Genomic DNA, 26,009 nt, shown 5'->3' on the forward strand with positions numbered 1-26,009 from the left:
AGAAGGTCAGCATTTTGTGTGGGGGTGGGGGTTGACGTCATTGACCCTCAGTCCTAGGCTGCGACTTGTATCAGAAATAACAATATTGACAAATAATTTTGTTAGCTTTATGTCTATTTTTCTTTGCTGGTAGGGGTTAGATCAGTGGTTCTCAACCATTTTTTGCCTATGAACCCCTTTGATTCCTAATTAACTCTACTGGCCCCTCATATCAATTCACTATTTAAATAAAATCCTATTATATTTTTATAATTAGATATTAATAGGAATTACCATATTTTAACATGTATAAGGAAGCCTTTTTTGTCAAAAATAAAGTTTAAAAAACCTGGGAATTTCTTGTTGTAGATGAGTAGTATTATAATCCCTTACAAAGACTTTTTTCCAAATTTTAAGCCCCCATACTTAGTGGGTCCTTATACACGCAGGTTCCTTGCACATGTTAAAATGCTGTATATGTTTTAAAGTTGTTAGAATATTTGGTATGTTGTAGGAGTATAACTAATATATTGCATATAAGTTTTAATAGAAATATCTTATATGGACCCTGGTTGAGAGCCACTGGGTTCATCATCATCATCATCATCGTTTAACGTCCGTTATCCATGCTAGCACGGGTTGGACGGTTCGACCGGAGTCTGGGAAGCCAGGAGGCTGCGCCAGACTCCAGTCTGATCTGGCAGTGTTTCTACAGCTGGATGCCCTTCCATATGCCAACCACTCCGTGAGTGTAGTGGATGGCTTTTACGTGCCACCGGCACGGGGGCCAGAGGAGGCTGGCAAACGGACATGATCGCTTGGTGCTTTTTACGTGCCACCGGTAGGGAAGCCAGTCGAGGTGGCACTGGCAACGGCCACATTCGGATGGTGCTTTTTACGTGCCAACGTTACTGGTATCACAACTACAATTTCCATTGATTTTTTGATCGATTTCACTTGCCTCAACAGGTCTTCAGGTGCTTTTTACGTGCTGCCGGCACTGGTGCCAGGTGAGGCTGGCAATGGCCACGCTCGGTTGGTGCTTTTTACGTGCCAACGGCACTGGTATCACAACTACAATTTCCATTGATTTTTTTTTTGATCGATTTCAGTTTTGGGTTACATGAATAAATTGGTGAGGCATTGTTTTACAGCCAGATGCCCTTTCTGTTGCTAACCTTTACCTATTTTACAAATAAGGAATCTGTTATTATTTTGCATATTAAATGAGTAAAGCAAGCAAAGGATTTGTTGGTGGAAGACATCTCAATAACAACACCACTAGTAGCTCATGACTTTCAGAGTGCAAATGTAAACAAACACACACACACACACAATATATATATATATATTGGTTTATGTCTATCACTGTTTGAGTTGCCTAATAGTGGTTTTTATCTCTAATTCATATTTTATATTTTTATACTGTGAAATTTGATTTAATACTAAATCTAATTTTTCCCTGTAAGTTTGGAGCCATACTCCCTAATATTATTATTATTATTATTATTATCATTATTATATATATATAAATTAGAAAAAAAAAACCTTTTATCAATTCAAAATGAACAATTAAATTACACCTTCAAGAACCCTTCAAGGCATGTTCCAGCATGGCCACGGTCAAATGACTGAAACAAGTGAAAGATCTAATTGTACACACAGGAATACAGACACAAATGGTAGTATGGTGTGGTGGTGGTGGTGGTGGTGGTGGCAGTGGAGGTAGTGGTAATACAGCACCTGACTACGTCCATTAGTAAAGTGGCTGGAGAGAAAAAATATCCGAGGGAAGTGTTCTACAGACTAAATACAAATATGATAGGTTCTAGGTTTTCTCACATAGAGGAAAAAAAAAAAACTTTGGGATTATCCATACAATTTGTAGACAAAAACTCCCTTAAAATCTAAAAGAAAATACACAAAAACAAGATATCTGCAATAAGCTCAATTATGTGTCGGTGTCACATAAAAAGCACCCAGTGCACTCTATAAAGTGGTTTGGTGTTAGGATGGACATCTCGGCCATAAAAGCCAAGCCAAAACATATGACTGGAACCTGGTACATTTCTCCAGCTTGCCAGCTCCAGTTAAACCGTCTGACCCATGCCAGCATGGGAAATAGACGTTAAATGTTGATGAAGGGGGTCTCAAACTAAATGATTTTACACTGGTGGGAGTAGGGCAAACTAAAGGTCAAACAAAACAATAATCATGGCTTGACCGAAAAATATGAAGAAATGAAAAGCGCAGGAGTGGTTATGTGGTAAGTAGCTTGTTTACCAACCACATGGTTCAGGGTTCAGTCGCACTGCATGGCACCTTGGGCAAGTGTCTTCTACTATAGCCTCAGGCCGACCAAAGCCTTGTGAGTGGATTTGGTAGACGGAAACTGAAAGAAGCCCGTCATATATATATATATATATGTGTGTTTGTCCCACCAACTGATGCTGGTGTGTTTATGTCTCCGTTACTTAGCGGTTCGGCAAAAGAGACCGATAGAATAAGTACTGGGCTTACAAAAGAATAAGTCCCGGGGTCGAGTTGCTCGACTAAAGGCGGTGCTCCAGCATGGCCGCAGTCAAATGACTGAAACAAGTAAAAGAGAGAGAGTGTTCAAATAGAAAGAAATATGTCACTGCATCTAGTTAAGCCACACCGTTCCGAGTTCAATTTCAGCTTAGGTCAGCTTTGTCTTTTTATGTATCTGATGAGACAAAAATGATAAAATTATTGCCTGTTATATTTCCCAAAAAAGGAAGGTATGTCGCATAGTGTTTAGGGATGTTGCATTCACAATCAATCATAAGGTCAAGGTTTCAATTCCTGGACCAGGCAGTATATTGTGTTCTTGAGCAAAAATACTTCATTTCATGTTGCTCCAGTCTGGTCCACTCAGCTGTAAAGGACTGTCATCCTGCTTGGGTGAAATGCTGTGATCTTAGTCATTTAAATGCTATGGAAACCACGGTAACTACCCATATGGGTCATTTGACTTGCGATAGTAATACCTAGCAGAACTTAATATAAGCCCCAAGCTTATTTCATTAATTATATTCACTCTTAGAAGGCGGCAAGCTGGCAGAAACGTTAGCACGCCGGGCGAAATGCGTAGCTGTATTTCGTCTGTCATTACGTTGAGTTCAAATTCCGCCGAGGTCGACTTTGCCTTTCATCCTTTCGGGATCGATAAATTAAGTACCAGTTACGCACTGGGGTCGATGTAATCGACTTAATTCCTTTGTCTGTCCTTGTTTGTCCCCTCTATGTTTAGCCCCTTGTGGGTAGTAAAGAAATAGGTATTTCGTCTGCCGTTACGTCGTTCTGAGTTGAAATACCGCTGAGGTCGACTTTAGCTTTCATCCTTTCGGGGTCGATAAATTAAATACCAGTTACGCACTGGGGTCGATGTAATCGACTTAATCCCTTTGTCTGTCCTTGTTTGTCCCCTGTGTTTAGCCCCTTGTGGGTAGTAAAGAAATAGGTATTTCATTTGTCGTAACGTTCTGAGTTCAAATTCCGCTGAGGTCGACTTTGCATTTCATCCTTTCGGAGTCGATAAATTAAGTATACGCAACTGGGGTCGATGTAATCGACTTAATTCCTTTGTCTGTCCTTGTTTGTCCCTTGTGGGTAGTAAAGAAATATATATTCACTCTTAGCTTGTCCAAATATTTGCCTTGTGCCTATATTAAAAACCAAACAATCAATGCTTACAACCAAAGAAGATTAAAAAATAAACTCTCAAATGTCTACAGCTATTGATCATGCTTGAAGACACCCTCCCACTGTATAGGGGCCGGTTTCTCATAGATCCCATTATTTTTGTTTTAGTTTCATTTTATTTTTTGTTTTGTTTCTGTTTTATTTTCATTTTTTTTTGTTTTGTTTTTGAGGATTTAATCAGATGACGAAGGGCAGTGCCGAGACCCTTCAACTGGACCTCAGAAACTGGTGGAAGAAAAGGGATAAAGGAATCCTCAAACAAGGAATTTGGGTCTGAATTCATGTAACGGAATGGATTCCACTAAAGATACTCAAGGGCCAGATTTTGGTGTTGAGCACCACAACCTGGCACAAAAACAAGAACGAGCTCTCCTGAGGGCTTCCACACAGTTTCCATTTACTAAACTAATACTCACAGATCTCGGGATTGTCCTGAGGCTATGGTAAAAAACGCTTAAGGTGCTGCTGTGCTTTGGGATTGAACCCCAATGTTACATGATCGCTTAGCAAATAACCTTATCCACTCAGCCATGCATTCTCCTCATTGTCATTAAACACCCTTGTTTCAGAGAAATACAAAACAAAAAAAACTAAAAAGGAAAAATAAAAAACTATGATGAGTGATCAATGATCTCGCATCTTCCAAATGTGTCACAAAGCTCAGCCATTTTATGTAAATTTTTATGTAAATTATCAAACTGTAAACCTCAGAAACTGTCCACTGGTATTTGTAAAGCTTCAGGAATGATATGTTATGGTAGATCTGTGGTGAAATAAAATATATGGCTTTATCATTTGTTATTGTTGTTGATTTATATATACAGCGTGTTCATAAAGTGTCTCTGCAGTGAATTTTTTCATCATCTTCATCATTTAATGTCCGCTTTCCATGTTAGCATGGGTTGGACGATTTGAGATCTGGCGAACCAGACTCCAATCTGATGTGGCAGAGTTTCTACAGCTAGATGCCCTTCCTAACGTCGACCACTCCGAGTGTAGTGGGTGCTTTTATGTGTCACCGACACAGGGCCAGTCAGGCGTTACTGGCAACAACCTCGCTCGAATCTTTTACACATGCCACCGGCACAGGTGCCAGTAAGGCGATGCTGGTAACGATCACACTCAAATGGTGTCTTATGTGCCACCAGCACAAAGGCCAGACAGCTTTAGATAATTAAGTTGAAAAATTTCCTTTATGCAATAGCAAAAAAAACACATTTTAAATCGAGTAGTTTTATAATAAAGTTTTTAATTCAAATATATAACAACATGATGCCAATATCAATCACAACATTGCAGAGATGGTGGCTCACATCTAGGTTGTTGGTCAACACTAACAAGGGGGGTATAAATTTAAAATCAAAATTGCGGTAGTGTTTCTAGTAACGTAGACATATTTGAATAAATTCGTATGTCACGAGGAGACAAAAGACCTGAGCAAAGTGGTAATAATAACCTGGTGTTAGAAGTTAATATATATATGTTTCAGAACAAAGTGTCAGTCAAGGATAGAACAGTCAAGTATGAAATTAAATAAATGACAAGGGAACAAGAAATCATGCAATGAACTTTGTTACCTAACAGCTGTTTCAGCTATAGGCTGCAGTGCATTGCATCTTATTGGAGATGTAAGCTAATGAAGTTCATGGCATAATTTCCCATTTCCTTTAAATTCCTTGGAAAATGAAATAAGTGAATTCTATACCTCTTTCCCTTCATTCCTTAATTTCAAATTCAAATTTCTGTTCCCACCAAATATTATGAAGAAACAATAACTGAACACTAGGGAATAACTCATATATGTACACATACATACACAGCTACATGTGTATGTATATATACATATATATATATATCTGTGTGCATACATACATATATATATATATAAAATATGAATTAGAGATAAAACTACTATTATGCAACTCAAACAGTGACAGACATAAACCAATACATAAATAACAAATAATATAAATATAATTAATATATAATATATATATATAATTTTTTTTGTATTATATATTATATTAATTATATATATATGTTATTTGTTATTTATGTATTGGTTTATGTCTATCACTGTTTGAGTTGCCTAATAATGGTTTTATCTCTAATTCATATTTTATATATTTATACTGTGAAATTTGATTTAATACTTCATCGAATTTTTCCCTGTAAGTTTGCAGCTATACTCCCTAATATTATTATTATATATCTATATATATATATGTATGAAATTTATTAAATGAATCCTTTCTAATGCAGTTTGTAGCAGTAATTAACTATAAAAGAGAACGAACATCACCTGTAAATTTTCCATGAGTACACAGGAACACGTTAACTCTTGATTTATTAGATATCGCAAGAATTTATATAAATTACATATTAAACAACCCCTTGTTAGTGAAATATTGCTAAAATGTCTCGAGGAAGAGAAGCAGGTAGGTATAGCAGGTAAATGTGGAGGATAGCTTGGTTAAATTCCGACACGACAAATGGGATTATTGTAAATCATCTGTAGGTTAATCTTTGGTCCTATCAAATCTCGGATGTTGTCTATACCATAAAGAATCATGGTTGGTCTGTAAACGAGAAAACAATAAAATATTAAGTTAATCCCATGGTTTTCAAAGGAGATTAATAAATTTATATTAAAAACCTAAAACATTCCATATTTTCTTTTACCGTGTTAGTATATATTATAGTGATTCATCATCGATTTCAGAATTATTTTTAACTAGCAGTATCGCCCGGCGTTGCTCGGGTTTGTAAGGGAAATAACTATAAAGCATTTTTAGAGAGTTATAGCCAAAAAATGGAAAAAAAATGATGGTAAATTTTTTTTTTAGTTAAAAAGGTCGAGTTGCGTCCCCTAGACAATCTGTGGTTTGTGTTTCTGATTCTCGACCCCATGTCGAATTTATCGATTTTTTTTCAGAACTGGGGGAACTTTTCAAAATTTTTGCTGCGTTAGTTTTGAATTATGACATTGGGCTATGTGTGTGTCAAGTTTCATCAGAATCGGTTGAAAGCCGTGGTCAGGGTGAGGGTACAACCTAACAGACACACAGACAAACTGCCGTTTATATATAGAGAGATATTCACCCAGATAGGGTTTACAGAAGCAAAGCAGATATTTCAACAGCCAGATGCCTCTCTCGTGGCCAACCATTACAAGTGTCTAAGCAAGGTAGTATTGCCCCATGGCAATATTATCTTGCTTACAGACATCTTTTCACAAAATATTGGATATGAATGACATTTATTTACAACAAACACACCCAGTCAGGACAAGGAGATACATACATCATCATCATCATCGTTTAACGTCCGTTTTTCGTGCTAGCACCATCCGAATGTGGCCGCTGCCAGCCTCCCCTGGCACGTAAAAAGCACCCACTACACCCATGGAGTGGTTGGCATTAAGAAGGGCATCCAGCTGTAAAAACACTGCCGGATCAGACTGGAACCCGGTGCAGCCTCCTGGCTTCCCAGACCCTGGTTGAACCGTCCAACCTATGCTAGCATGGAAAGTGGACATTAAATGATGATGATGATATATATATATACACACACACACACACACACACATGCACAGACACACACCTAGGTGGAAGTATGGCTGTCTGGTTAAAATGCTTGCTTCTCATCGACATGATTTCTGGTAACAATGTAACGTGCAAAGATGTATGACTAAGTACCTTACTTCAAAAACCATACAAGGGTTGGCATCAGGAAAGGCATCCAGCCACAAGAATACAACCTTAAGATGCTTTGTCTAACCCATACCGGTATGGAAGAAAAAACAGGATGAAAAAAAATGAAAGAAATGAACGACAGAGAGAGAGAGAGAGACAGAGATAGAGAGATTAAGGAGTCAGAGGAGATAGGACAAGAAAAGGAGATGGAAGGGGAGGAGATGGGAAAGTGGAGGATTGGAGCAAAGATGAAGAGATGAGAGAGAGAGGAAGAAGGAAAGAGAGAAGAAAGAGAGAAATAGTTTACCAACCTTTCTAAGGACAAACCCCATGCAATAGCCGATACATTCTCCGGTAAACCCATCGGTAGTAACATTTCAGGTCGGAAAACACCAGAATTACCAATTTCTACCCATTTTTTAAGTCCTGTAAACAGATAAAGAAAGATAACTAAACTGCAATTCATATAACATCATTCGTATAAAATTTTAATGCTTAGAGTTCTGATCTAATGACATGACTGACCCACTTCCCTGGGCCTTTTTCTTAGATTTTAATCCTGAGACTTTCTATTACTTAGAATGTTAGTGCAGCCCAACTGATGATCAACCATGTATCATGTGAACCACTTCTTGAAAAAAATTACCCATGTCTGACTAAGACTATTATTGGAAATGAGTGAGAGAGTTTGTATGTGTTTGAGATCATTCTACTTACCTTCATGATAACTGAATATCTCCATACTAGGTTCTGTGTAAGGATTATAGGCTGGTTTGAAACGTAACTTGGTCATTCCTGTTGAAAGAACATTGTAGAAAAAAAGAATAACCTCAGAATGTGAAAATGTGAAAAAAGCTCAACTAAGAAATGAACAAGGGTCACAAAAACCAGACAAATGGATAGATTTAGGATTTTAATACAGAAAATATATTTATCAATGTCAGATGGTACTGAGATAGTACCATCTGAGCGTGATCGTTGCCAGCTAAAGGCTGGGACCATGCTAGATAACTGCCTTTAAATGTTTACAAAAGAGTAAAAACTCAACCGAGAAACAACAAAGGATTTGCTGGGTGAGAACCCAGAATCTAGATGGTTAAATAGTCTTCTTAATCATTTGATCAAGTCCCCATGTCGTACTACTTACAAAAAGAAAAGAGGGTACTTACCCAGTTTGCTGAAGAATTTATGTATGACTCCCATGAGATCCCCTAAAGTCAGGTTGTAATCAATAACAACCCCTTCTATCTGATGGAATTCAGCAAGATGTGTTGCATCAAGGGTCTCATTTCGGAACACACGGTCAATAGAGAAATACTTGGCTGGTTTGAAAGGTTTCTGTAACAAAAGAAAGAAAAAAAAAATACAAGTTTCCGTTTCTGAGAAGCAATGGTTGTGGGGATTCAAGGTAGGAGATGACTGAGTCTGGCTATATTTTCTTAAGCTGCATCTCCAGAGGAAGCAGTCCACAATGTTAACAGAGACTCTATGTACCACAGTGTCCCCTAAGTCCATCCCCTCCTCACCGTGTTGGGGACGCTGGCAACGGGTAGTGTCAGAGCTCTGCCGTCGAGAACTTTGGTTCCTGGTAGGGCCACCCAAGGCGGATTGGTCTGATACCGAGTGGTATTAGGGCCACAACCCGGCAGACAGGGCTCTGGTGAAAATCCTCGGAGTGTCTGTTTCGGCAACCGGCGGCTCCTTGGTTGTTCTGTCCCTGCGATTGCGGACAACATGCGGCAAACCGGATGTCTCCACATGCGGGATTGTTGGGGACCGCTTGTGAAATCCACATATTCCCACAAAACTTCTTCCATGAATTCTCAATGGCGAATACAATAGCAACATTGGCCTGTGCTGATGGAACCGTGACTGGCTCGCTATCTCCAGTGAACTGGCGCAGGACCATCATGCGCGGGCTGCCATGGTTCGAGATGCCTCGAGGGTGGTAGAAGAAGCCGACTCAACCCACCCAGGGTGAATGTTGCCACAGGTACAAGTAAGGAAGTATGTACCACACTCACCAACCAGCTTCTACCAATTTGTCCCTAACCAGGATCAAAAACCCTAGTTCATCTCCAGAAAAGAACCACTCAACCACTGCTTGGTTTATATATAGAAATATGCTTCAGCCTCTGGTCTACAAATATGCTGTCTCCTCTCTCTCCTTGCCTTTTCTATCATGAACACTACAGTAATGGCCTCTGCTCCTCAGAGCTCATACCACTTCAACCCAGGCATCATTCCACATAGCACAGCATCATAGAAGGTGATAGATAAACCTGCAGAGGCAAACCACTCCAAATGACATCAAGAAAATCAAAACATTTTGTTAATATTAAGGTGAAGATAGGGACCACAAATTCCAGTCCTTGTTTTGGTATGGTGGCTTGTACGCCTCAGTGACCCTAGGAGCCATGCCAGCAGAGTACAAACTCCTGACAGGGTCTCTTATGCTGGACAGGTCAAAGGATAGAGGACAGACTAATATGGACCACCTCTTCCCAGGGGTAAAAATGGGTTTGCATAGGGCCAACAACCCTACCTAAACAAAATACTACAGTATAACTCAAACTCCTTACAGGGTCTCTTATGTTGGACAGGTCAAAGGATAGAGGACAGACTAATATGGATCATCTCTTCCCAGGGGTAAAAATGGGTTTGCATAGGGCCAACAACCCTACCTAAACAAAAGCAGAGTTACAGAAGCATTGATGACAATCCCAAACTAGCAAAATCTGAGAGAGGAAGGCCTTTTTCTCAGGGAAATATATGAACCTGCAAGGGATGTGGAAGAAAGGAGACCCTAAAAATAGCTGAAGGCAGGATACTGCCCTCCACCCCAAAGAGTTGAAAAAGTACAAATCCAACTACAGGGAAAACGAAAAGACAACCGAGAGTCAAGAATGTCAAAGACAAGGTTTTGCTGGCTTAAGGTCCTTGGGGAAAAAAGGGCCCAAGTAAAATAAGATATAGATACTCTGGTTAGAAACGTCCGTCTGAGTGTATGTATGCAAGCAATCTAAACACTTACCTCTTGTGCCAACTTATACAACATCCTGGCACTCACAGCCGTTGTGTGGGTCCTCATTATATTTTTCTGAGCTTCTTCTATCTTCCAGTTATATCTATACCTGAAATGGTACCCAATTAATATTTGGTAATTAACAGAATAAAAGAGAAATTCTTCGAAATTCTCCCTCTCTACCCCCACCTTCCCCTTCAAATGATATTTGAAGGACTTGATGAGGGCTTGACCAATTAGGAATGTGCCTGTCTTCAAACCTTTCAGACGGGTCCACCACACAGCCTCTTTTGCCACAGCAGAGAAAGGTTTTAAATTTTGGCGCTAACTAGGTGAGTAGTTTTGAAGGGAGGATTTTAGTTGATGCCTTCAACCCCGATGTTTGATTGGTACTTTATTTTATCAAAGACAAAAGACAAAGTTGGCCTCAGCAAAAAAACATTGAACCCAGAAAGTAGAGAGCTGGAACAAATATTGCGAGGAATTTTTTTAGATGCTCTAAAGATTTCGTCAACAAAAGCAGCAACAGCAAGTGGAGGTGCAATGGCCCAGTGGTTAGGGCAGCGGACTAACAGTCGGAGGATCACGGCTTCGATTCCCAGACCGGGCGCTGTGTGTGTTTATTGAGCGAAAACACCTAAAGCTCCACAAGGCTCCGGCAGGGGGTGGTGGCGACTCCTGTTGTACCCTTTCGTTCCAACTTTCTCTCACTCTTTCTTCCTGTTTCTTGTCCCCGACTTCCTATGCAACCGCTGAGCCTGGATGCGCATTCATCCATCCATTGATGCTCTCGGTGTCGGGGGTTGACCTGCTTTCTCTTCTGCGGGTCTTACGAATAGCAAAGGACCTCATTTCGGACTTCTCCCACTACAGAGGCGCAATCTTGCGAGCTCTGGGATGAAGACCGATTTGTTCAACAAACAAACAAGCAAACAGCAGCAACAACAATAAAGAAATCTCATGACAGGTATGATGTCAGAGCCAAAGATGAGGAAAATATATACTCACCCCTGAGATCCATAACCCCCTTCTGAATGAACAGTCTTCACCCGTTCCAAATAGTCTTCAGGGAACTCATGTGCATTCATGGGGTCTGAAAATCAAACGAAAACATAAATACACATTTAGTCTTTTACTTGTTTCAGTCATTTGACAGCGACCATGCTGGAGCACTACCTTTAGTAGAACAAACTGACCCCAGTACTTATTCTTTGTAAGTCTAGTACTTATTCTATCAGTCTCTTTTGCTAAACCACTAAGTTACAGGGACATAAACACACCAACATCAGTTGTCAAGCAATGGTGGGGAGACAAGCACAGACACACACACAAATATATTCGGATCTTTTCGGTTTGAACAGCAGTTTTTTTCTAGCGGTGTCATATGAAATTGTCACACATAATTATGACCCTAGTATCGATCTATTGCATTTCAATCTGTTTTAGGATTAGGGTTAGGGGTGGGGGAAAGGGTATCTTTTTCTTCACAAATGTAAATAAACCCAATCTGTTTCTTAAACGAGGGACATATTCATATGGCACAGAATGTTTTCACTTCAATAGACGTCATTGATTGGTTGAAATTGCAGAAATTGAAGAAAAAAAACAACAAATATCTTACAAACTGTAGAATTTTCTCAATAAAGCCAAAAGAAAAAATGTTTTATAAACACATTCTACGAGTATACGAAGTTTAAAAGTGTTCAGTTACGTGGAAATTATTTTAAAAAACTGCCGTTCAAACCGAAAAGATCCATATATTCATAAATATTTGTAAAGTTCGTAAATATATTTTTATGAACAGCTTGTATACGATTTGTAGACTTCATCCTTTACCACTCAGATTTCTCTGTCAAATGAAAAGCTTATTAATTCACATCGTTATTAATTAACCATGAAATATCTTGTCACTTTGAGATTCTGATGATGTGATTGCTCGTTTTTAGAATGACTTTGTAGGGTAGGTGCAAGAGGCTGGATCTGGACTGCTCTGGCTGGTTTAAATGCTAAAGTAGCAGTTCTCAACTGGGGTCCATATAAGATTTTGCTGATAAATTTATGCACAATAAATACAATACACAAACTACTTAAAAATTTTTTTACACAATTCCTAATAATATCTCTCTATATATAAACGGCAAAATGTCTGTGTGTGTGTCCTTTATACAAATCCACAATTTTTCAGTTAGAGGGCTCGCACTTTCTATGATCATTCAAAACCATCCAAGGGTGGTCATACACATCTTTACATTTCCCCAGTCACCCCTGCAAAGCCATTAAAAAAAATCAATAGAAGTGACTTTTTTGTGAATTTTCTATCCAAAACCCAATCAAAATGTCCGAAACTTGATACGCCAATTGAATGCCAGCTAGCTGTATGTGATTGGTTGAAGATTTGAACAGTACTCGCGTGTATTTGCGCATGCATGTAGCTGTATATGAATGCACTAGCACTATGACCTGGCATTGCTGGGTCATAGTGCTAGTTTAATCATAAAATAGGAAATTTTAGACATTGAATGGCTGTAAGTAAAACAGGAATCAAGGTGAAAGTGTGACCATAGCCAGTGCTGGTGACGCATAAAAGGCACATAAATGACACATAGTACACTCTATGGAGTGGTTGGCATCAGGAAGAGCATCCAGCTGTAGAAACCAAGCCAAAACTGACATGGAGATTGGTGTAGCTCCCTGAGCTTAGCATCTCCAGTCAAACCATCCAACCTATATCTACATGGAGAATGGATATTAGGTGATGATTATGAGGAAAGGGTCCACAGATTAAAAAAAAAGGGGGCTGAGAACCACAATGCTAAAGGGTTAAAGTAGGTTGACTGAGCAACACAAAAATAACAAGCAAGAACTATTCACATGCGAAAGTGCACAGGGAGGGCAGGTGTGAAAACGAAGCCATTTTACCTGATATGAAGAAGGTGTCGTGAGCATCACGAGCAGGATGTTGCTGAGGTTGGAAAAGGGCATCAAAGTTCCAGAAACTACTTTCAACAAAGTTATTAGTAGCCATTTCTGAAAATCTGAAAAAAAAAAAATTCTGCATATACATTTTTCATTCAATATTCTAGGTACTTCAGTGGAAATTATACCACAGAAAAGTAAAGTCGACCTCAGCAGGATTTGAACTCAGAACGTAAGGAACAAATAAAATACTGCAAGGAATTTCACCAAGTGTGCTAATGATTCTGCCAACTCACAGCCTTTGCATGTGTGTGTGTGTGTATACAGGGGATGGCTGTAAGTTGCTTTACCCAATTTTTAATAATAAAGAAATGGGTAAAGCAACTCATGGCCATCCCGGTGTATGTATATATATATATATACATACATACATACACATGATGTATGTATATATATAAATATACATACACATGATGAACGAGGTCATTGCCAGTACTGCCTGACTGGCCCCTGTGCCGGTGGCACGTACAAAGCACCCACTACACTCTCGGAGTGGTTGACGTAAGGAAGGGCATCCAGCTGTAGAAACTCTGCCTGATCAAGATTGGAGCCTGGTGCAGCCATCTGGTTTGCCAGCCCTCAGTCAAATTCGTCCAACCCATACTAGCATGGAAAGCAGACGTTAAATGATGATGATGATGATATATATAGAGGGAAATTCCATTAAAAAAGTTTTAATCGATTTTCTCAGTAAGTATGGGGGTTAGGAAAAAAATACAAACTGCATTTCAATCTATGCACCCGTCTCCACATATGCCATTTTTCATGCAAATCCACCCAGTCGTTTGGCTGTGAACCTCAAGACAAGAAAGAATACAATGATTGCCAATGTCCAATTTATATTATAGATATATTTTCACTTGTGTGGTACCTTGCAATTTTACTTTGTTATATATATAATTAATGAGGAAGATGGAAGATACGAGATTGTTTATTGATCTCTACAATTGTTTCGACCTATCTTGCATATCGATTCCTTAATGGTGGGATACTGAACATCTGGTTTAGGTGTATCCGTTGGTGTAGATTCACCTCTTCAGGTGACAAGATGTATCTCATTAAATAACATTTGTTATATATATATAATAATATAATACACGAACATGTTAGGAAAAATATGGCAAAATGAATCACTTACCCCATCTCCAAGAAAATTTTCATATACTGAGCCCTGACTTTCAACAGAGGGTGGAGGTGTCCAGATGGTGGTAACACACCCATGGCATTGAAATTGTAAGGTTTGAACTGGAAGGTTTTCCATGAACCACTGGTTGGGGGGCAACAGTAAGAAACAACATATATATAATGATATATAAAAACATGTAATATACAAATAAATATCTGTAAATATAAAACCATCCGAATTTCTTGTTACCTCATTTCTTCTAATATAAAATACCTGTACATCATCTCCAAACCTTCTAATATATATTCATATATATATACATATATATACATACCTGGCATTGCTCAGGATTTAAATGGCATTGTTTGTATATATGGTACAGTTAAGTTGAAACATGTGATACAAGGAAGTGCGGCAGTGACAACAAAACATTTGTGGAGTAAATGAAGGGCTAATTTGACTAAGTGTTCGGAAGATTCCAGACCCGAACCTTGTCATAGAAAAGTGAGTGGCAACATGTGATTTTTTAATGCACCAAAAAGCTCTTAGTGGATATACTCTCTTTGTGGCTGCCAGTGCTGCTTCTACCATGCTGAACAATCAGTAGACATAGGAACTACATCTATGTGATAAATTGAGCCCATGGGCGTGCTCAGCAGCACCACATGAGAGAAATCTACATGAAAGAAATGATGTCGTAAGGGTGGGGGATCAGCAAGGAAGTGCTTGAAAACATGTAAACAGCATGTGACCATTGTGAGGACAACTCAGCTCCCAAATGAAAACAATTCTGCATGAAGTGTCAGGGTAAGCACGGTCACATTAAGGACACGGTCTCTATCAAATGTGGTTGGGCCATGTGACATTGGGTTGCTGATGTGGTTGGGAATTAAATGTAATGCTTATTTATTCCCAATGTTTTGAATTACAGTGTGAAACAAAATTTTTATGTTTTTTGTCTTTTGTCAGAAAGTGTTATTTCCTATTTGTTTCTGCCCAGAAATCAAAGGAAATGACTACTATTCCCTTCAAATTTTGCTGTTGTGACCTGGACATCAATGCCTTGAAACTGACCTGTTTTCCATTACATTTCAGACAGATTCAGCACTGAGTTGCTGAAGCAGAAATATCATTATAGCAAATATTCTGCTCAATAGCACAGATTTGCTAGTCGGTTGCTTGACCATAACCACTCGAGCATGTCGCTTAGTGGCTGACAATATGTGCATCTCTGATCATGAGCAGGAGTAGTTGAGGAGCATCATAGGCACATGTTGAGAGGGATTCTTTGGGGCTTGAATAAATATTGTAACAAAAGCAAAATTTGAAGGAAATATTAGCCATTTTCATACTTTCTAGGGGTAAGTAAATAGAAAATAACAGTTGCTTCTCAAGGACAAAAATCATGTTAATCCAGTGTTAATCATGCACTATCACATAGCTTTGTGGTTTCAATGATGTGATTGTTTATCTTTAAAATGACATTGTAGGGTAGGTGTGAGAGGTTGGATCTGGTTGGTTTGACTATAAAACCAGTAAAATACCTGGGCTGGATAGATATGAACGGTTTAAATACTTAAGGGTTAACATGTATAACAACTATATTTCTTACCTGGCAATCATCTCAGGTGTTAAGTCAATTTCAGGTTTACTAATCTTCAGCGTAAAATTTGGTCCTTTTGATATAATGAAGCTGTTTACTTTGCTGGAAGATAATACAAAAACAAAACAACATTACAGGTGTGATAGAGTTACTGTTGATGTTTAACATTAAGTCAACCCTAAGCAATAATCATCATCATCATCATCATCGTTTAGCGTCCGCTTTCCATGCTAGCATGGGTTGGACGGTTCTACTGGGGTCTGTGAAGCCAGAAGGCCGCATCAGGCCCAGTCTGATCTGGCAGTGTTTCTACGGCTGGATGCCCTTCCTAACGCCAACCACTCCGTGAGTGTAGTGGGTGCTTTTTACGTGCCACCCGCACAGGTGCCAGACGGAGCTGGCAAACGGCCACGAATGGATGGTGCTTTTACGTGCCACTGGCACGGGGGCCAGGCGAGGCTGGCAACAGACACGAATGGATGGAGCTTTTACGTGCCACCGGCACAGGGGCCAGGCGAGGCTGGCAATGGACACGAATGGATGGTGCTTTTACGTGCCACTGGCACGGAGGCCAGACGGGGCGGCGCCAGCAACGGCCACGATCGGATGGTTCGCTTAACCAGAGCCGCAATTTCCATTGATGTTGATCGACCTCAATTTTGGTTCTGACCTCAAATAATAATGATAATGATGATGATGATAATAATAAAGTGTCACTTTGATGGTATGCATTGCTCTCTCACTCAACAACAACAACAATTATCCTTTCTGCCGGATTGGGGGTTTGATAGGTGTAGCCTCTCACCTTTCTACAATCAACTTTCTTTTCTTGAAATCTTTACATTGTGCATCAGGTAGATCAGTGAGTGACAGACTGTGAAGCTGCTTCAGTGTTTCTTGAACTTTGTCTTCAATTATCTCCACCTGAAGAAAATAACAAGAGACAACATACAGGTAATTATCTTTTACTCGTTTCAGTTATTGGATTGCAGTCAGTCATGCTTGGGCGCACCACCTTGAGGAATCTTAGCTGAACGAATCAACCCCAGTACCCTATTTTTTTTTTAATATTAAGCCTGGTACTTATTTTACTGATCCGCAAAGCTATAAGGATGTAAACACACCAACAACAGTAGTGAAGTGTGGTAGGGGACAAAACACAGACACAAAGACAGTACATATATAATGCATAAACAGGGCGTGTCGGTGGCACGTAAAATACACCAATCCGAACGTGGCCGTTGCCAGCCTCGCCTGGCACCTGTGCAGGTGGCACGTAAAAAGCACCCACTACACTCACAGAGTGATTGGCGTTAGGAAGGGCATCCAGCTGTAGAAACATTGCCAGATAAGACTGGAGCCTGGTGCAGCCTTCTGGCTTCCCAGATCCCCGGTCGAACTGTCCAACCCATGCTAGCATGGAGAACGGACGTTAAACGATGATGATGATGAGGGCCTGAAAAATTGCTTGGAGATACATGGCATTTTCTAGGACTTGACTGCTGCTTTGTTTTATTCATTCCGAAGAGACAAAAGGCAAAGCTACCCATGACAAGATTTAAACTCAGAATGTAAAACTTTGGAAGAAATGCCACCAAGCATTTTGTCCGACATGCTAACCATCTCTGCAAGCTGCCAGCCTTATAATATACCATTGATAGTTTATTAATTCTATTTTATACACAAAACACTTTGCCCCACCAGAAACAAGTAAGAGCCTAACATGATTCCTTAAATAATATTGGTTTCAAATTCTGCCAAGGTCGACTTTGCCTTTCATCCTTTTGGAATCAATAAATTAAGTACCAGTTGTGTACCAGGGTCGATCTAATCGACTGGCCCCCACTTCCCTAAAACTTTCAGGCATTGTGCCTAGAGTAGAAAAGAATATTGGTTTCAAATTCTGCCAAGGTCGACTTTGCCTTTCATCCTTTTAGAATCAATAAATTAAGTACCAGTTGTGTACTAGGGTCGATCTAATAGACTGGCCCCCTTCCCTAAAAATTTCAGGCCTTGTAGAAAAGAATATTAGTTACAAATTTTGGCACAAGGCCAACAATTTCAGGGGAAGGGGTAAGTTGATTACATCAATCCCCATACTCAGCTGGTACTTATTTATTTGACCCCAAAAGGATGAGAAGCAAAGTTCACCTTGGCGGAATTTGAACTCAGAATGTGAAGACGGATGAAATGGTGCTAAGCATTTTGCCCGGCATGCTAACGATTCTGCCAGCTTGCCGCCTTTCATTCCCCTGAATATTATTTGAGGGAGACAAAATACTTTACCTTCTTGTAAATTCTTGGTCCACCCTCAGCAGTTTTGTCGATTCTAATCCAACCAGCAGACATGGCTTTGTTGAAACCAATTTTAGCATTGGGCACATTTTTCTGAAATAACAAAAATCGTAGAAAATTAATATCTTCCTAATCTTCTTCCTCCTCCTCCTCTTCATCTCACAATTTACATCGACAGCATCATCAGTCACCATCATCATCATCATCATCACTGTCACCATCATCAACATCACTTTACTGGAAATACAGGTACTACCCAATTTTGCCAGCTGAGTGCACTGGAGCAATGTGAAATAAAGTGTCTCAGTCAAACCGTCCAACCCATGCTAGCATGGAAAGCAGACGTTAAACAATGATGATGATACCAAAGAGAGACAATATAACGTTGAGAAGATTGTTTAGTTGTACTGAGGACAAAGCAACACCTACAGTGCTGGTGCCAGGATAAAATGCATCCAGTACACTCCGTAAAGGGGTCAGCATTAGGCAAGGCATCCAGCTGTAGAAACAATTTCAAAATTAAGACACTGGAGCAATAATTGGTCCTCTAACCCAGCAAATCTTGTCAGACCATCTGCTAGCAGTATTGCCTAACAACTTACCATAATTTCCGACTGAAGAATTCCATCTTCAGGAATTGAATTATATATCAAAGCTTCATAACTTCCAGAATTACAGATTGTTTGCCCTTCTTCAGTCAGTTCAAGTTTCTTGCCGCTTTTCTGTTCGACATTGATGATCTGCAAGCAAAAGGAAAAGAAAATGAAACAATGCATTATTTATACAAAACATATACTTACACACACACACACACACATATATAGAGAGAGTCTAGCACTATGACCCAGCGTTGCTGGGTTATAGTGCTAGTGCATGCATATACAGCTGCGTGCGTGCGCACATACATGCGAGTACTGTCCAAATCTCCAACCAATCACATACAGCTAGCTGGCATTCAATTGGCGTATCAAGTTTCGGGCATTTTGATTGGGTTTTGGATAGAAAATTCACAAAAAAGTCACTTCTATTGATTTTTTAATGGCTTTGTGGGGTCACTGGGGAAATGTAAAGATGTGCACGACCACTCTTGGACAGTTTTGAATGACCATAGAAAGTGCAATCCCTCTAACTGAAAAATTGTGGATTTGTATAAAGGACACACACACACAGACATTTTGCCGTTTATATATATAGAGTTATATATCCTTTTTCCTAGTCTCAGCTCAGAGCTGCGGCCATGCTGATGCACCGCCGTTTTGTGCTATACTGTTATTACTAAGAGCCTCCTCTAATATGTGGCACAGCTACCCCCACTTACACCTCTTGCCGTGAGGTAGGTTCATCTGGGACTCTCGGCAGGAAGAGGTCCAGCTTTGATTTAAAAAACCCTAAATCTACTTTGTGCAAGTTCCACAGACTCTTTGGGAGAATATTAAAAAGCTGTGGGCCCTTGAAACCCAGGCTGTTGCAGTAACTGGTCCTGAAGCATGATGGCATTGCTGGGATCTTTGGCACTCTACATATATATAGTTGAAGGATTAATATTAATCAAATACTTGAATGTATGCTGAGAGATTGTCTTAGCCTGTTTGCCTTCAGACGGTTGATTTCTATAGTTATTATCAGTGTATATTGGTGATTTAAATAAGAGTTTTGACTGTTATTTCCAGCAAATAGATATACTTAGTATGTCCTTCGATTAATATTATATAATATATTATATTATATTGCTTTACATTTGGGCTTTCTGTCCCTGCATGGGTTGGGTGGGTTCACAATGCCTCACCTATCACTGTTCTTTGTCATCTATGGCACACAATAGCAGAAAACGAATTGTTCATTTTTATTTTTGGAATATGATATGCTTTTGGCAGGTCTATAAACAGATGTGTGTGTATTTATTTAGATCCAGGCATGGTTTTATAGTTAAGAAATCCATGCCAGCGCTGCCTTGACTGGCTTCTGTGCTGGTGGCACATAAAAAGCACCAACCGATCGTGGCCGCTGCCAGCCTCCCCTGGCACCTGTGCCAGTGGCACGTAAAAAGCACCCACTACACTCACAGAGTGGTTGGCGTTAGGAAGGGCATCCAGCTGTAGAAACACTGCCAGATCAGACTGGAGCCTTGTGCAGCCTCCTGGCTTCCCAGACCCCGGTCGAACCATCCAATCCATGCTAGCACGGAAAACAGACGTTAAACGATGATGATGATTTCATAGCCAAGTGGTTTCGGGACCAGTTTCACAACATATCATCTTGGCTAAGTGACTTGTACCTTGTACTGAATTCCCTGGGACAACCAATGAATTGTATGTGAATTTTGTAGCTGAAACTATTAGGCCCATCGTATAAAAGAGTAAGGGTAAAAATCCCCTTCGGTCATGAATGACCATGATTGCACCAAGGAAGTTCTCCTCCAAACATGTCAGACAATAACTTACTTTTACCAGTCAGATATTATTAATGATACAAGAGGCCCGACAACATCGTCTGCGAATTGTAAGAAGACCGTTTCACAATCTTTTTCTTAAAAGTCAGTTTATAACTAATATATACTATTATAGGAAAGTATCACCCGGCGTTGCTCGGTTTTGTAAGGGAAATAACTATATAAGCATTTTTAGAGAGTTACTTCCCTTATAGATGCCTATTCGGGCTTTCTTAGCCATTTCTGTTTTGGTGTCTTCAAGCCATGAAGTCGTTGTTCTAAAAGAACGCTGGTCTCCTTGACAACGCTTTACGACGTTGATTTCCTTACACTCCCTTCCCCACAGCTTCACAAGGGAGGGAAGAAGGGGAGAAGCAAACAGGTGCAGGTGTGACCATGGACGCCAACTCCGCCGCCATCGACACACGAAAAATTATGCATTAAAATGGAATAAAAAATGATGTTAAATTATTTTTAAAATCGTAGACGCGCGCTAATAGTCAGACGGGCTCGATATGAATCACGACTATAAGATACCCGAATTTGGTTAAACTGCACCGCAAAATGTGGGAGTAGTTAGGAATCTAAATCGAAGGGGACAGACACTCACACAACTACAGTTTTATATATAGAGATTATGTCAAATTTTGTGCCTGAACGGGAAATATCACATCATAAAATGGGCGAGGGTAAAGCGAGTCCAAACCACCTAACCCTAACCATTGTGCGCAGTAAAAAAAATCTGATTAAAGGAGCACCGCAATATCAACTAAATTACATTAAAATCAAACTATTTCATTTTATGTAGAACAGGAATATATACATTAGCAGAAGTCGACAATAATAATTAACGCCATGTAAATTAATATCAGTGACTTGATAAACTGGTTGTTTCTGCGCCGTACGTTTTCTTTGCCAGCTAACAAGGGTACTACTTAAATACAGAGGTCCCGACGCATCTACATAACCCTAACCCCTAAAACCCTAACGAGTGTGCACTGTAAAACCATCGTTGCGTAGATGCATAGGGACCAGTATTTAAGTAGTGCCCAGTTAAACCTGTTTTATGTTTATATACATAAAACCCGTTAAATTAACTAGATCTGATTCTTCTAGGGAGCCAGACAGATGATAAGTACAAAAAATGGCATAACTTCGGTATAGGTACCGGATACATTTCAAGAAAGTTTTTATATATATATATATATATATATATATATATAGGGGGAAGTAGGGTTGGGGGGGGGGGAGAAAAGGTTTCTGTTATCTTCAGAAATGTAAACAAAGCCACTTTCGGTACTTATACCGAAGGATCACCCAAAAAATAATTCATAAAGAAACACAATGCCGGAGAGGGGATGTGACTGTGTGATGTTCATGTTTTACACAATTATAAAGAAGAATAGTAGAGACACCGGTGCAGTTTTGGAACAGCTGTCATCCAGTCCCATACCTTATGGGAAAGGAACGGGGTGTGTCGGAAATGCGATCAAAAAATACCGTTGTTTGAAATACAGAAAAACCGAAAAACTTATTTAGGATCGACTACTTACGACTAGCTAGCGCGTGTGCGCAAACCGGGACCACTGTTCGCTAGTAGTACCCTTTATTTATTAATCCCTAGCCAGGGATCTGGCTTAGTTAAAGAGAATTTATGCCATAATGAGATTCGGCTAAGCTTAATTAGTGGAACCTATAGGAGGCATAAGCTTAACAATTACCGTTCTACGTATACAGAACCCACGCCTTGCTATAGTGCCATGCGACGCATTCCGTCTGGACGTGTATTCTTTCGTCTGTCCGGGCTGTTCAGTACTACTAGCGAACAGTGGTCCCGGTTTGTGCACACGCACTATAGCTAGTCGTAAGTAGTCGATCCTAAATAATTTTTTAAACTATGTAAATAAATTATTTTTATAAACAAACTAAGGTTAGGGTTAGGTTTAGGGTTAAAAAATTAGGTGTAGCTAGGCGTAAGTAGTCGATAACCGTAACTCTAACCCTAAGTTTGTTTATAAAAATAATTTATTTACTTAGTTAAAGTCGTTGTAGGATCGACTACTTACGACTAGCTAGCGCGGATGCGCGAGTGCGCGCACCGGGACCACTGTTCGCTAGTAGTACCTAAATAAAGTAATAAACCTTGGATAATGGACAGACAGAATTGTCTGAGCATCGGACGAGACGTATTGCGGTATTTGCTCCAGCTCTGCCGAGTTCAAATCCCGTTGTCGCCAACTTGGGTTGTAAGTAGACGTGATAACCGGCTTAACCTCACCACCCGGCTTATAGCTAACATTCAGGTCAAGTTTTCGATTTGAGTATCCCCTCTGTCTTCCCTCCAACCAGTCTCGGAAGACAACACTAACCCTAACTCTGAGCACCTTTTCAAACTCCACCTGTCTAACACCCGTGGACATATTTACAAAGTCAGAAAACAGCACAGCTCCCATGACTTTCGGAAACATTTTTTCACGCTGAGAGTTGCTGAAGTATGGAACAAACTGCCGGCATCAGTCGTTAGTTGTCGGAGTACTGCATCCTTCAAAACTTCCATGCTTCCTGAGATTCGCCAACACTACACCTGATTTTCTCCCCTCCATACACACACACAAGCATGTACCTGAATCATACACTGTTCGCTTTCCAGATAATTGTACATTACTGCATGTACTCTATACGCACTTTTGACAAGTTGTGGTGCACCTGAGCACTGCATACAATAATTTCATTATTATTATTATCAAAGGAGCCTGGATACCGACCCTCTCTCCTCATGTAAGCCATAGAAACATAGGCGCAGAAGTGACTGTGTGGTAAGTAGCTTGCTTACCAACTACATGGTGCCGGGTTCAGTCTCACCGCGTGGCACCTTGGGCAAGTGTCTTCTACTATAGCCCCGGGCCGACCAAAGCCTTGTGAGTGGATTTGGTACACGGAAACTGAAAGAAGCCTGTCGTATATATGTGTATATATATAGAGATATATATGCGTGTATGTTTGTGTGTCTGTGTTTGTCCCCCTAGCATTGCTTGACAACCGATGCTGGTGTGTTTACGTCCCCGTCACTTAGCGGTTCGGCAAAAGAGGCCGATAAAATAAAGTACTGGGCTTACAAAAAAGAATAAGTACCGGGGTCGATTTGCTCGATCGACCAAAGGCGGTGCTCCAGCATGGCCGCACATCAAATGACCGAAACACGTAAAAGAGTATAATACTATTGCATCATCATTTCATCTCAGAACCAAATCAATTAACTGTGAATATATAATATAATATAATATAATATAAGCAATATGTCAACCTCTCCAAGGGCCTGCAAGCTTTTGACAACTCCGACGATTTTCTGGTGGTCCACATTCCATTCCTGAGCCAGGTGTAATGTATCCACGGAATCTTTGTCTTCGATGTAAGACAACAACGACTGCTGCAAGTCCGACATCGTGATCAACACGAAGCCACTGGACTGTAGGCTCGCACTACACTTCCGCTACGGCTTTCTCATTTGCAAATGAAAAACTTATTGCAATGATTGTTTATTTTTATTTAATAAAAAAGAAAAAGGAAATAAACTTTAGAATTTGTAGGACTCAGTTGGTGTTGATTATTTGAATAAATATTAATTTTAGGAATTCTTTTCCTTGAATCACGTTGCCGGCGAAAAAGACCGAACTTCCGGTACAATAATCACTTCGACTAAAAAGTAATTAATTATGTTTAATTTGGAAATAAAAAGTAATAGAACTTTTGTTTATTTAATTTAAGGTTACTACTAGCGAACAGTGGTCCCGGTTCGCGCACTCGCGCTAGCTAGTCGTGACTAGTCGATCCTACCACGATTACCTAGCAAAGTAAATAAAACACAAAATAAATAATTTTTTAAACAAAGTAAATAAAACAAAAACACAAAGTAAGGATCGACTAGTCATGACTAGCTAGCGCGGATGCGAGAGTACGCGCGCGCGCACCAGGACCACTGTTCGCTAGTAGTACCTTAATTTAATTACTGTTTTAGATATTAATTTTATCAGTCATTTTCATAAAATTATATTTAGATTTCAAGAATTATTGAAATACGGAATAACTTTGTTTAATCACTGCGTCAGTTTCGCTAATTACGGTGCGGAAGGAAATAAGTTTCTTTATTAAATAAGTTCCACTTCAGTTCTAAGGAATATTCTCCGGAAAGTGTTTCCCCAACTTTCAAAATCTATTTCTTTTCATAATACTATTTTCCGAATGTCATTATAGTTTTTACTAAACAAATATTCAATTTATTGATAACATCATGATGCAAAGTTGTATTATTGTATTCGTAATGAAAAATAGAAAAAACGTGTGCCAATGAGCCGGTATGTGTGTGTGTGGACGTGGGAGTCAGTTATACTGGCATTAAGTGATTCCCCTAGAACTTTTACCATTGATACATAAGTTAAAATTGTTTATATTCTGTGGATAAATGCATAGAAACACTTTTATAATTATTATTGTTTTTTTATTATCTACGCAGAAGATCGTTGCAATAAGTAAACGATTATGAAAAAAAAAAATATTTTCTTTGAATTCTTTAAACCACCACTTCATAAATCCTAAAATTTGCACCTGTTTTCGAATTTTTTTTTCTTAAGTCAGAGCTTGAAATACGGACAGTCCGAATTTTTTAGCTTAAATATCAGCTTAGGAGTTGCTGTGTGGTAAGTAGCTTGCTTACGAACTACATGATTCCGGGTTCAGTCCCACTGCGTGGCACCTTGGGCAAGTGTCTTCTACTATAGCCTTGGACCAACCAAATCCTTGTGAGTGGATGTTTTTAGACGGAAACTGAAAGAAGCCTGTCGTATGTATATATATATATATATATATATATATATATGTGTGTGTGTGTGTGTGTGTGTGTGTGTGTGTCTATGCCCCCCCCCAACATCGTTTGACGACCAATGCTAGTGTGTTTATGTCCACGTAACTTAGCCGTTCGGCAAAAGAGACCACTAGAATAAGTACTAGGCGTACAAAGAATAAGTCCTGGGATTGATATGCTCGACTAAAGGCGGTGCTCCAGCATGGCCACAGTCAAATGACTGAAACCAGTAAAAGAGTAAAGAGTAATGGACCATTAAATGTGTTTATAAGGATAAAAATATTGGAAGAGATTAATA

At 39.6% G+C, this 26,009-nt stretch overlaps 2 protein-coding genes and 1 long non-coding RNA gene across 6 annotated transcripts in view; 2 read left to right on the forward strand and 1 right to left on the reverse strand.

Annotated features, from left to right (window-relative positions):
• Window positions 1-4,499, forward strand: part of LOC115223513 (syntaxin-17) — a 47,804-nt gene extending 43,305 nt beyond the window's left edge. For all 4 annotated transcript variants that reach the window (XR_005003568.1, XR_005003569.1, XR_005003570.1 and 1 more), the window contains one exon: window positions 3,876-4,499. Coding sequence is in view for 1 of the 4 variants with exons in the window: in XM_029794137.2 (XP_029649997.1) it covers window positions 3,876-3,882 (7 nt within the window). In the remaining 3 variants the exon portion in view is untranslated. The remainder of the gene's footprint in view (window positions 1-3,875) is intronic.
• On the forward strand, window positions 1,517-2,210 carry LOC118767655. Its single transcript, XR_005003572.1, has 2 exons — window positions 1,517-1,664; window positions 1,705-2,210. It is a non-coding gene; the product is annotated as an uncharacterized LOC118767655 (long non-coding RNA).
• A 1,375-nt stretch (window positions 4,500-5,874) lies between the features above and the next one.
• On the reverse strand, window positions 5,875-24,335 carry LOC115223441 (phenylalanine--tRNA ligase alpha subunit). Its single transcript, XM_029793995.2, has 13 exons — window positions 24,158-24,335; window positions 19,028-19,165; window positions 18,417-18,518; window positions 16,936-17,054; window positions 16,140-16,232; window positions 14,540-14,668; window positions 13,345-13,460; window positions 11,434-11,518; window positions 10,435-10,534; window positions 8,570-8,738; window positions 8,118-8,195; window positions 7,712-7,826; window positions 5,875-6,284 (listed from the first exon to the last, which is right to left on the reverse strand). Exons 1-13 carry the CDS (start codon window positions 24,293-24,295, stop codon window positions 6,179-6,181), a joined length of 1,488 nt encoding a protein of 495 aa, XP_029649855.1. The 5' UTR covers window positions 24,296-24,335; the 3' UTR covers window positions 5,875-6,178.
• Between the last annotated feature and the right edge of the window lie 1,674 nt (window positions 24,336-26,009).

The sequence above is a fragment of the Octopus sinensis genome, linkage group LG23, assembly GCF_006345805.1.
Source record: "Octopus sinensis linkage group LG23, ASM634580v1, whole genome shotgun sequence".
Lineage (NCBI taxonomy): Eukaryota > Metazoa > Mollusca > Cephalopoda > Octopoda > Octopodidae > Octopus > Octopus sinensis.